General features: G+C 35.2%; 1 protein-coding gene across 1 annotated transcript in view; it reads right to left on the bottom strand.

The window, feature by feature from the left end:
• Positions 1 to 5,975: 5,975 nt before the first annotated feature.
• SGCZ (sarcoglycan zeta) overlaps positions 5,976 to 13,807 on the bottom strand; it is a 152,620-nt gene continuing 144,788 nt past the window's right edge. The window contains exons 4-5 of the mRNA XM_089903672.1: positions 12,903 to 13,026; positions 5,976 to 6,747 (exon numbers count right to left, since the gene is read on the bottom strand). Of these exons, the coding sequence (XP_089759798.1) occupies positions 6,553 to 6,747; positions 12,903 to 13,026 (319 nt within the window). The 3' untranslated portion in view covers positions 5,976 to 6,552. The remainder of the gene's footprint in view (positions 6,748 to 12,902; positions 13,027 to 13,807) is intronic.

Genomic DNA, 13,807 nt, shown 5'->3' with positions numbered 1-13,807 from the left:
TCTGAAAACACTAGTATAATATTGCATTGGAATTATCTGGCTTAATATCCATTGCCAATCTCCACTCTCCAATACCCCACTTAATGGAGAAAAGAGTTTACCAAACACCAGGCACTACTTTCGTTGGTAAATGGTGTGAAGGATCTGCTGGAAATAAGTTTGCGAGTGTCTGGTTGCTTACTAGAACCATCCAAAACTTTGTTGTAGGTTAAATAAAGCTATAAAATGTATATTTGATTCCCCAAAGTGAAAGCACTCATTTATTTTCTATTTAGATTTAACATTTGAAAGCTTTCGTAAGGAGTGTAAATGATTCTGGTTTTGTTTATTTCTAATATCCAAACTAGTGTAGAGAGATATTTGGACAGCAAAGAAAAAAAAAGTAATAGTGAATTTAAAAAAAAAACAAACTTTCGATGGCTCCTGTTGCTTTTTTGGAACCTAAGAGGAATACAGTCACTCTCAAAGCTTGTAAGGTATTGCACTGGGAATTACATCTCTAAAAGGTAATAAAGTCCATGTTATTGTCTTGATGCGTGTTCTTGATATTTTGAGTGTAACAAGGAAGTGAAGAAATTCAGCATCAAATAAGTAAATGACAATTAGCATGCATGTATGTTCAATGCTGCACATGTATACTTGTGGGTGATGCTATGTATCATGTAGGGTGTGTGTTTGAGCAAACAGCAGTTTGTCTAGTCTTATCCTCAAAATCAAATCACTGAGGTTTCAGAATGGATAAACTATTAGCTAGTCATCTTGTAAAATGCAGTGACCATGACTTTTAAATCAATTTGAATTCTTTAGTTTCATTGGTTATATATTTAAGAGGAAAAATATGTTCAGCTTTCATAAGAGAAGCATCTTTAGCAAGTATAAATATATAGATTAACTAAATTTTCAAAAATGTATATTTTAATGGAGTTGATATTTAAAATGCATAATCAAAAACGGTCTCTGTGCAGTACTAATACTCATATCCCTCCTCTTTGAACTTTTTTCTCAATAAAATGAATGAAATGATAGCATATGAGTTCTGATCCTCTTTGTTTTAACTATCATATTTAATCATGGTTACACAGTAGCACCAAAATTAGGACAAAATACAAGAATTACAGGAGAGATCTTAAATCATATGAGCTCATTGCATGCTTCGAAGTTCTCATCTTCTGAGAAAAAAAAAGAAGTTTCCTACTGCCAAACTTTGCTGCATTTTCTCCCAAAAGAAATATAACCCAATCCACCCCAAACTAAACAAAAGATACAATAGACTGAGTTTTGAATAGATATGTTATCTACAATTTATGGGACAGATAGTCCATTTAAATAGAAAAAGATTGATTTTACATAAAGCGAGATAGAGTACAAAAGCACAGCTTTTGTAATTTTGGTAATATTGCAATTTTACAAACATATTGCATAGTATGTGTAAGAAAATAGTTCCATTTTTCATATTTCTCTATATACAAGAAAATATTTACATGAAAATTACAAAACAAAATATATGAGTAGTGGACCTGGTTTAAAGAACTGTATAAATAACGAGACACTCAAACTTGAAATTACATATTTCCATTGTTAGTAAATGTCCTTGCACATTTTTAACCCTGTTTGGCTTTTATTTATGAATATTCAAACAAAGGAGATATTAAGACTGCAAAAATCAAAAGAATCGCAGCTCATTATACCTCATTTCCTTTAATGTTTTTCACTGACTTTCTCAAAGAATGGAATCGCTTCAATCAACACTTAAAAAAATAGCCCTCTAGTTCTAAAAGAATTTCAAATTAATTATATTTTCCAAAGGATTTTTAGCAAGCAATGAAAGTTTAAACTCAGCTGAGTAAATCCATCCTGGGCCCATTTTAGGATATAGTCTTTATATACCGGTTTTATGAATATCAAGGTGTTTATTATGCACGTATAAAAGGTACGTGGATTACACTAACACATTTTTTCTTTTAAAGCATCTATTAATCATGATCCATAGCTCAGAATCCTGCAAAGGAGGATGTTTACTACCTTATGTTGTAATTATAAGCCCTCCTATTCATTTGAATAAATTAGTAGAAGCAGCAGTGTTGTAGGGTTAAATACAATAGAAATCCCAGTCTTTGGTCTTTGACATTTAAGCAACTAATGAACCGCAGTATAAAACAATATGAATAACAGTGTTCAATGAGGTCATTCATTAGTTTATGATTGTTTTAAAAGAATTAAAATGCAATATTATTTTAATTTGTGATCATAACATTTTGCAATATTCATTACTATAATATACACTAGTACACAGAGGAAAATCATTTATCAAGTATCTTTAAATAGGGTCACATGAGCAATTCTAATTAGACCAAAGCTACTGGAAGAATAAGGTGACAAGACCTCACTTATAAGAGACTCGAATGTGAGTTTGGTTTTGATGGTTACATAGAGAATTTGGTCATTAAATATCTTCAACTATTTTAATAATTTAATATTACGATATTGATATTACCTGCTATAAAATACAGCACTTAAATGCCTTAAACACTCTCAATCTCTCTATCTATTGCTGCCTCATACAGGGATGCCAGGTTTGCAGTGATATAATTCATTAGGAGTTTTACTGTATCAAATGTCAGTTTTATAAAATGAGGCACTGTCCAACTGAGTAATTCAAATGGCAGAATATGTAGGAATTTTGAATGGCATAACAGGTTACAAAGAGTTCAGCAACCGACCTTTGTGATCAAATTACCATTTCTTCAAAAGACCAATGCTTTTTAGTTTGATGGAGATAAGTAATCATAGAATGATCAACAGCGTATTGATATTTGGTAAATACTTCTATTAATTTCCTAAATGGTCATTTTTAATAAGACCTAAATACATTCTTTTTCTCTTTAATGTTAACCATATTACTGAAGCCTGTCAACAAAGCATCGTTTTCTGAAAGGGACGTTGACGTTCAAATGATTAGAGCAAGAAAGGGAGTGTAGAAAAAAATAGCGTTTGGCTGCTGGAAAGATGTGCATTTCAACATTTATAAACAACAATGTCTAGGTATAGAAGGAGGTCAATAATAACAAGTTCAGAGCAGGGTACTGAACTCAAGATTGCTGAGTCTTTTCTTAAGGGAATCAGTGACATTTAGAGATGAAGGTAACCAAAGAAAACTTCTAGTTTGGCGTACCCCTCCCCAAGAGAAGTAAATGGTGACCAAGATAATTAAATATATTTCTTAAGGTCACATGAGTAGGTAGAGGGGCAGAAACACAACTGGAACTCCTGGCTCCATTTTCAGAGATGTGAAGTACTGAAATCTAAGATTTCCAGGTTAATGGAAAATATGAAGCATAAAATTATCTTAAATTCTTAGATAAATAGTTTTGCACCAGATTATACAGCTTATGGTTCATAATAAAATACGAGAAAAAAAGTAGGACCAAGAAGTACAGAATAGAAATTTTGGAGGAGATTTGGAAGTTTTTTTTTGGAAGTGCCTTACTGAAATATTCTGAAAGAAAAAAAATAATTTGTCCTTTCTGCTTCTCTCCTTTGGTTCTCAAAACATGAGCGCAAATACTTCTCTGTCCATTCTCAGCTAAGAATTTAAATGGCTAGGAATGCTGTCAGTCCCCTTCCTTCTCTCTATCCTTCCTTCCTGCCTGTTTGCCTGCCTTCTCCACTTAAACTGGATACCAAGTTTAGGGTCCATGTAATACATTTGAAAGGAATCACTTTTCTGAGTTTAATTTGGGAAAAATGAAATTTGCATCTAAGTAAACTGCACTGTATGTATTTTGTAACACAAAAATGGTACTGGAAAAACAGATAATGAATCTGTTTGGGTAGTCTGCAATTAAGGAAAGAAACTCTGTATCAAGAAAGAATCAAGCCTTCTTTATGAGGAAATTAAGGACCTTTCAGAGCAATCTTCTGTGCCTTTAACAGAAGCCCAAACTCTGAGGCTGAGTTTATACTTAGATTCTAGGGAATCTAAAACAGCAAGTCAAGTAATTTAAACCACCCATTTAGTGCTGAGTAGGAAAGCTACCTGTATCTCTATGCTATGTTTTTCTCCCACACTGAGCAGATATTTTTACATCATCTAGACATAGTCTAACTCTCTTACACATTTCTTTTGAATTGCGTTTATAACATTTCAAAATACATGTGAATTCAAAATTTGACAGCCCCTCACTGGAATTGGTTTTAACACTTTTTATCTTTTCTCCTCTCATGACATATAGTTTAAAATTTTGATGGCGCCTTTCACCTTCTATAATATTTGCTCTTGGAATTAGAACATGTTAGAGCTGGAAGAAATCTTAAGAGACCATTTGATTCAATGCTTTTGTTGCAAAGTTGAGTAAACTGAAGCTTGGAGATTTTCCCAGACTGCCTAAATCAGTTAGTGATTAGTAGAAGACAGAGCTGAGATTAGAAACAGGGCTAATCACCAGTCAAAAGAATTGTTCACATTTGACTAAGAAACTTTCTCATTGTTTTAATTTAGAACTTGAATATGTCTCAAATTAATACATAGCATTTTCCTAAAAGGTCCGTACAGTGATTAGCACCCATAATTTATCAAAATTTCTTGTGTTATATTTTGTGTGAGTATTATGCAAAAACCAATGGGAGGATTTCTCATAGTAACTTCTAATGTTTTAGCTTAAATAAATTAAACTCCTGTGTTAGGACATGACTTAAGCCATTGCACATCTTAACTTTTACTCCAATATTGACTTAAGGTTTTATATAATAACCCCCAAACACAAGTTCTATTTTAAGAGTAATCAAACTGCACTAGCTTTCTGACTTTTCTGCTGAGTACAGAATACATTTAGTGAAATGGAGGTTTTTCAGGTAATGCAATGTGTTACGTTATCCCAACAAGAGAGTTCTGGTCAAACGGTTCACTTTGTTGCTTGCCTTACTCAGATTTCTTACTTTCGCTAATCAGATTATTTCTATAAATTCCAGTCTCCCACTTCACCCTGTGCTGCAGAGTCCTGAACTCCAAAGATTCTACAGTCACGGACTTCCAAACTGAAAACTTCCACACACCTGTAATCGTGTGTGCATGGGGGAGAAAAAGATGGACTGACGTGTGAAAATTAAAGACTTACCTTATAGTAATCAAGTCATCTTCCCAGAACAGGAAATAGCTAATACAATTTTATGTTCTTGGGTTCTATAAGGTGCGAGAGTTCGAGTTAAGGAGTGTTGTAGTAAATGCGTGGGCAGTATTCTGGAGTTATTTATCAGCAGCTAATTTACAAAAAGAAGCAACAGAGGGCGGAAGCAACTATGCTCTCTGATTCGGGGTAGCTTAACGGTCTAACAAAAGCAACCAAATATTAAGAGCTGCAAAGGAATGTGACTAAATTCCTTAAAATATGAATCTAATGGAGTAAACACATTTTCAACACGTTCGCTAACATTTGTATGTCTTACTGTTTAAGCGGGGATTTTCACTTTAATTTCTACCGTCCTTAAGTCTTAATCTCCAATAAAAAGTACATAGATATAATTCTGTAGATGATATTCCAATGGAAAGTGAATTCATTCTCAGCATTAGGCATCACAGTAGTTTTTATTTATTTAGAGGATGTTTGAATTTTAGCAGTCCGAGTCAAGTATAAAGTGAATGAAGCAAACAAAAATTGTACTCTTAGAACCCAGCTGTAAAGGATATCATGTGAATTAAAAAAAAAAAAAAAGGCCTATGGATTCCACACCATCGGTAGGTCCCTCTTAATCCTACCTTATATTGCAATCAATTGGATGTTTGGTTAAAAGCAAATACGTCACATGCAATAGCCAAGTACATACTATATAAGGCCGTTCAGATCTGACAAATGATGGTATAATGGCATTTTGTTAATTCTGTAAAGATTCTATTGCTGAGAGCTTTCAAAATTACCTAATGTACCAAATTCTAGAGTTAGTAGACAAAGAGTAACAACACATTGAATTTAAAGAAACAAATAAAACTCGGGGTGGAATTCTGTCTTGTCTTGTTTCATTAAAAACCATGTATTGAATTTAACTTTTAGTAAAGCAAGCATTACATAATGCTTTAAAATTTTAAAATTCAGGGATAAAAGTTTACATCCAAAAAGATGAATGGAAAATTGTGCTTTCAGACTGTAGAACTAGTTTTCTTACAGGGTTAACCATTTCATTTTGCCATTGGATACTGGGAATTTCATCTATGTCATATATACGTGGCAGTCCATATCCAGGTCCTGCAAAAATCTAAAACTGTGTGCTTCACTTCATGTAGCAAAGGCACCTATGTTATTCTCCCTTCTGAACAAAAGTTATGATCCAGTTTTCCTGCTGAAGTTGGTTTTTCCACTGTTCTGTCACTCACCCTCTCCGTGTTGAGCAGTACAGAAAATCACGAGAGAAGGTGGTGCAAATCCCTGCTTACACTGGAAGGAGTTGCTCTGTGGACCATTTGGAGAAGCTCTGGACTGATCACGAGGGAAACGGAGCAGAACTGTGAAGGAGACGTACGGGAACAAAAGGCTATTCTGGTGTGAGGAGAAATCAGTCAGTTCAGCTCCACAAGCAGATGTTGCTACTGGACTGACAAGTAGACCCGGCCCCAGCTGGAGACAGGTACAGTTTGCCGTTGGGGCAGACACACAGTTCATGCACTGTCTGCCGAGAGTGGGAGGGGCTGGGTGAAGAAGAGGAAGGAGAGCCGGTTGGCAGGTTTCCCAGCCGGATTGTAGCCGCATTCAAAAATATCTAGGGGGAAAGAAATTGCATTTTAATTCCTTTTAGCATCCTATATTCTTAAGAGCTTTACAGCATGGTCTAATAAGAAAGACCACAGGACAAACAATTTTGTTGGTTTAGCTGCCAAACCTTGTTGAACCAACAAATTGCGTTCCTACGGTACAGCCCAAACGCTCTGTGTCTACCTGAGCCTTTGAGACACGGTATATTCTGAGAGAATGCCCTCGAAATGAAAAGCAAGATTGTATAATCTGCTTAAGGGGCCAACTCGGTTATTCAGACACCACAGAAAATGAATGCTTTTGACTGTCAGTTAATTTAACTTAAACATGCCAGTCTAAAGAATATACAAAGAAATAAGGATGTTTATAGAGATGCCATTAGTGAAGTGATGGGCAATTAATTAAAACAATTTTACTCTCTGGTTTAATTTTTTTTTAAATACTCATAAAGTCACGTTGACTCCCAATCTACACCAAGTAGATAATGTGCATAGTAAATAACAGATAACTATTAGATATAATCAGGTTTGAAGACTCCATGAAATATATGACCTGTACTTAACACCCATGTTGCTAAATCTTCTAACTTGCAAAATTACTTCACTTATTCCAAATCATGGACACAACACTTTCAGGGCCAGGGATCATATGGTTTTGACATGCATGGGGAATGGGCCAAAAAAAGGAAAACTAGATCATGAATTTGAATGAGCAAAGAAACAAACTCTCTCTAGCTATGTCTTGATTCTATTGTTATGTAGCTAATTACGGCCTAAAGGCATCTCTAAATTGACCAGAGAACCAGAGAATATTCCATTTTCTACACATTTGCTCTCACCTAAGTCCAAATCATTTCTTACTAAGACTCTTGCAATAGCCCCCTAATTGGCCTCCCAGTGGCCACTCTTGTCCTCTTATAGTCTATTGTACATGCTGTTGGAGTGAACTTCTAAGAAATGCAAACCAAATCATGTCCTACCAGCGCTCAAGTTTCTCTAACGGCCTCCCACCATGCTTAAAATGAATCTTGATTCCTTTCCACGGCCCACAAGCCTTGAATGATCTGGCCTATCTCTCTAACATCACTTCCTACAATTCTTCTTGCATGAACTCTCATGTTTTTTCAAACACATCAAAACAACCCTGGCCTCAGGGCTTTTCAACTCCTCATTTTCCTAGCCTGAAAAACTTTTCTCCAAATATTTACAAGTGGGGATAGATATTAACAGGGTGGTTAGAGAACAGAGGTAGGAGGGAGATTTCCTCTGTTTGCCTTTTTATGCTTTAAATTTTTTTGAAATATAGGAATCTATGGCACACTAAGAATAAGCCAGAAAAAGAATTCCTATACCATAGACATGTATACTTTAGATTAACTTTAATTTTAGATGTGGGCATATTTGTCCTGATCGCTACTAAAAGGTCACCCTCTAAAAGAGGACTTTCCTAACCACCCTATTAAAGTAACACAAATCCATTAATCTCTCCTTACCAGCTTTACTTTACTCTGTAGTAACAATCTCTTCCTAACATTATATTGTGTATTTGTTCATTTACTGTTTATTTCTCTTACTTGCAAGTAATATCTATGAGGGCAGGGCCTGTCATTGGTTCAAGACTATAGAAGAGTGCATAGAATTGTGCCAGTACAAGTTGCATGAAGTAATGCTTTTCCTTCACCTTGTACATGTCCCTCTCCTCTAGGGTACAATTCTCACCCTCCACCAAAGCCCAGTTCATCTGCTTCATCCTCTATGGACCTTTCCCTGGTGCCCCAAGATGGAAAGACTCTTCTTATTTGGTTCTCCTGTAGCAGTTTATTATTAATATCTTATTTTGCTCATCACTTGGTAGCTTATTTTATAGTCATATTGATATATTACTTTCCCTAATAAACTATGTCCTTCTTGAAGGTAGAATTAAGTCTGAATTTTTTATAACTTCACAGTGCTTGACCCTGCATGTACAGCTTCCATGTAATACAAATAGTTGCTGAATAAATGGATAGATTATGAAATAAAAATGATTGCATTTACCAACAGTATTGAAAGTTAAGAAAGAATAATTAAAGTTTTTGTTTGTAGGTATCAAATGTTGAAATTTATTACTTCATAATTTCTTCTACGTTAAGTGACAGGAAAGCAAAGAGAAAGGACTTCTATTTTTTTTAAGATGAATTTTTGTTTTTCTGATTCAAAAGTTAAAAGTGCACAAAACTAAGTAAAAAAAAATGACAACGTATTTTTGGGTTATAAATGCTGGGCCTCATTTCTTCCTGCTCTGTGTTTCCATGAAGAGGGACATCAATGAGTGTAATACCAATTGCTACACCCTGTGGGTTCTTTCACTCACTTTTCCACGGGGGGAGGAGGGATGATTCCTCTTACTGGTTGAGTTTGACAGAGGAACTGGGCTTGCACAGCACATCCCCCTTTCTTCCCTTCTGCTGAGGAGTTGGCATGCTTGCAGAGAGTAGATATTCTCAAGCTTCGCCAATGCCAAACGTATTATAAAGACAAGCTCTGGGACTGTGGGGTTTAGGTCTGCATATGTGGAGGTTAGTTCATGCTGAAAAAGTGTTAGGAGCTGGTGTTTTGTCCAAGAAACCTTGTGACGTAGATAATAAAGAATGCAACATGGAAAGCTAAAGAACATGTGGATAAGGAGGCTCATGTAGGATTAATCAAATGAGTCTAAGATATTGTCAGTGGTTCATTTCTTAGTAAGCACAGAAGCAAGTGTTACTGGCAAGCCCTGGTGAGTTTCAGAGGCTTGCTAACACCAGGCCACATCGCTGGGTTTTATAGTTTGGAACTGATTGCCTTTCTGTTGGTGTAGCCTGACTGAGTAAATGTGGAGAGTAGCTGTTTTTATACAGGTAGGACATGCAGGTGGCAGCCTCAGAAAGCAAGCCCAGCTGTGGTGGCCTTATCAATGGAGTTAGCCTTGAATCTTATGGTATGTGGCCTGCTTCAGTTTAGCTATAGCTGTGCCCTCCAGCTCTCCTATCCATTTACGGGTGACTCTTGATTATATTTGGCTATGTGGCAATACTCAATTCCATCATCTTCTGAGATCCACATTGTAGCTTCACCCATAAATGGGAGGTAGATTTTTATTAATAGGTAAATTTAAACGAATGGGGTCTTTAAAAGAGAAAATGAGAGTTGATTACATGGGGATGGATGATAACTAGAACTTTGGTGGTGATCACTTTGTAGTATATACAGATGTGAAATTACAATGCTGTACACCTGAAACTTACACGGTGTTATATACCACTTTTACCTCAATAATAATATAAAATTAAAGAAGAAATAATAAAGGAACAAAGAAAGGATAAAGAAAAAGAAGGAATATAAATAAAATTCTGAATTTCGAAAGTTAGCCTCACAGATATAACATCCATCCATAGAAGGATGAAAGGTTGAATAAATGATGGCTTTACATTTAAAAAATAAAAAGAAAGAAAAAGGAAAGGGGAGAAAAAATATTTTCTTGGTTTGAGACAGAAAACTAAGTTATGAGATAAAAAGGGGTGTCATATATTGATTCTTTCCAACCCCACGTAGCTCAGCTTTTCCAGGCTTCTGCAGCTTGGATGGACCCCCTCATAACTCTTTCTGTTCTGCTTAAGGCACTTCCGATGACACTGCTCACTTTCCAACTTCTAAAATTGATATTTCTATTCCAGATCACCCTATAAACCATATAATCCATTTGTTGTGAAACTCTTCCTGGTACTCAGAATGACACCCCTGAGCTTTTAAGTCACAGCCCATTGTCTTCTCTCTACCAAGAATCCATTTATTCCATTCTTACCTGTTGAAATCAGACCTATCCCTGTAGTAGAACATTTAATCAGTTTGCAAGATAAAAAAATTGTGTCATCTTGTAACATATGTTATTAAGTTATTGCACTGCATATGCTATTATAACTTTCAATGTTTTACCTACAATTGTCATTCATGTTGTTTTCAGAGCTGAATTTGAAATTCCTTGCAATACGGTGTCTGAAATGAATGAAACTTCTGCAGTGCAGAACTTTGTGTGCAATTTCATTCTTACTTATTTTGGTTACCTCAACACCATGCTTGCCCTGATCTTAATTAATTTAAACACTACCTAAGAGTAGGGACTTTACATTTTTCTGTATTACTTAATAATTGGTGGATCTGCCTTTCTGTGGCATAGTCAATGAAGCAAAGAGAAAGATTTTATATCATTTCATACTTCTTCCTAGAAAAATTATATGCAATTTCATTCTAATAGAAAGTGCTGTGCTTTTCTGTATAGTTATTTTATTAATATAAAAAATGGCCACAGCTGAAAGCTTTTGGCTGTGACTTATTTACAGCATAATACTCAATTCATAATTAAATGTTAATCTGTAATTGAATTCAAGGATTCTGCTGATACTCTGAATAAAAGAACATAAGTAAAGTGGAGCATAAATAGAAGCAGAATGGAGATTAATAACCATCAATATTTATTATGAGATGATTCGTTATGAATAATTTGAATGAAATGATTAGCATGATAAAAATGCTTTAAAAAAGACGTGAGATATATAAGAAAGATTTCTCTCTTGCTGTGGTAGACAAAGTATTGTAGTCTGCAATTGTAGTGGGGAGAAATCCTGAAAGGTAATATGGATATATGTTTTCAATATTATAAAACATATTTCTAGATTATTTAAGCTGTAATATCAGATAAGATGCTAATGACCGTGGCAATAAGTTTGTTTATAAAAAGGAAGCCAAATGTGTAATACAAATTTATCTTGAATCAATAACTGAGATTCTGGTATAAAGGTAAGAAAGGAACATCCTCTTTTTGATTCTGTTAATGTCTGCCCTCGTATTTACATCTGAAGAGGTCCGAGATGCTCCAGAGCGTCACTCTCAAATCATCCTTTCAAGCTTTTTCTTCTCAGCTTGACCTTTATAAACTCATTAAAAAAATAAATAAGCACACGAAGGAAGAAAATATTAAGGGAATTAATTGGTGGAAACAGCAGCACAACAGATTTAGACCTTCAAGGACTTTGGGAATTGTGGTAAAAATATACAGAATCGAATATGTATTATGCATAAGGCTTTGAAATAATGAAGGTAGAATTAAAAACAAACAAGCAAACGAGAGCAACTACCAAGATGTCCAGGCAGATTTGAAAAAAAGCAACAGATGAGAATCCTAGAAATGAATAACAAAATTACTGAAATTAAAAGCCCAATGTAGGGATTGAAGAAGAGATTAGATACTGAGGAGGAACCTGGCATGTAGATCTGAATAAATAGGCAGAGTGAGGCATAGGGCAATAAAGAAATAGAAATGAGGAAGGAGAGGCTAAGAGATCTGGAAGGTAAGGGAATGAAAAGACATAACATTTCTTCAGAGAGTCTCAAAAAGGCCATAGAGAAAAAGGGGAGAGGAACTATCTGAAGACGTAATGTTGAGGAATTTCCAGAATGGACAAAAATGTGATTCTGCAGACACAATAGTCACAATGTATACAGCAAGTAAGGGAGACAAAATAAATACCTGCCTATCACATTCCAGTGAAAGAATGGAAGCCCAAAGGCAAAGGGTTCTTTAAATCAGGCAGTAAGAGAAAGAAGAGGATCTTTAAGGGAATGAGGACAACAGAGTTTAAACAGACTCTTGGGTGAAATAAAGCATGTATCTCATCTAGGAAATAACTGGGTGAAATAGCAAAATAAACTTTTGCTTTTTGTTTCCCTTTTAGAAAAATATAGGTACTATTTCTACTGAGACAAACACACAAACTTTCAAAGCACTTTTTGGAAAAACTTTTTGAAGACCAAAATGGAACCAAGACAGCAAAGACTTGCCTTCATTCTGGGTATTACCTTGATATTCATTCCATTCATCTGTCGATTTTTGAAACTGCAGGAACTTAGATGCCCCACTTATAAATGACTTATGAATGAATATCTTTCAGTAGAAAATAAATGGAGCTTTGACTTATGAAAATAACATTAGGTTTACCCAGTTTCATATTTAAGAAGTATTAATATTTTCATAATTTGAGCCCTCTTATGAAGTAGTTCCTTATGTTTCTCCTGGAATCATATGCGTATAATTTGAGAAGCAGCACCCTCCGCAGTAAAAGGCCAGTGTCTACACCTCAGAACTCACCTCCCCCTCTGTGGACTGCAAGTGGAGCTCCTTCCTGCAGGCAGCCTTGAAGTCTCCAGCTGCGGCACTCACCTGGACCCCCCGGGGAGCTTCCATTATCAAGGACCTGGTCGGTGATTCAAGCCTTAAACAAACAACAAACAAAAACACCTTAATATTGATAAGAAAAAAGTTTACATTGGACTCAAAGATAATGTTAGTCAACTAAAACAAACAGGCAGGCATAAATACAAATCCTTGTCATTTCCAAAAAGAAAAAATGCTAAAATGAGTTTTAGAAAGATTTTTGATTGCTTTATCTATTTTTTGGCTCTTTCTTCATTTGTTAGCATCAATTATTTACTCTAATTTGTATAATGATTTAGTAACCGTTTCTTGTGTTGTTTCCCTTCACAATGCACATGAAAAGTAGGTCATGGTAGTTTACGAGTTTAAATCTTTTACACATTTTCAATATTAATGATGAAGTCTTAAGAAATAAATTTCTAGAAAGTTAGCATGTAAGTATCCCTCAGTAAAGTGTCCTTGTCTTGCAAAGATGAGACAGTTTTAATGAAAATCATTAATATTGCAAACTTCCAAATGTGCCCAGTCAAAATTCTGTAAACTAAAAAATTCTCAAGGGACTTTTTACACTTCTAGACGTTAATTAAAATGAGGACGTAAGATATTTCCTACATCACCTGACCTCTATCGGCCCAAGAAAATGTCCACAGAATGAATGACATTAGTCTGAGAAAGAAAAATTAAATGAGGGGCGATACACAAGTGTTTCAGATAGCTGTGCCTGCAAAAAAGATAGTTGGGAGGCATTTTCAAAATTATCTCCAAATACAAACGTAGAGAAAGAGCAAAGGAAGGCAAAATACAGAAACAAGAATACAGCCGTAAAAAGCACTTGGTGT

Source organism: Delphinapterus leucas, chromosome 21, assembly GCF_059928025.1.
Source record: "Delphinapterus leucas isolate spDelLeu-1000000601 "Yukka" chromosome 21, BTC_Dleu_Yukka2, whole genome shotgun sequence".
NCBI lineage: Eukaryota > Metazoa > Chordata > Mammalia > Artiodactyla > Monodontidae > Delphinapterus > Delphinapterus leucas.
This window is presented reverse-complemented; position numbering and strand designations above follow the sequence as displayed.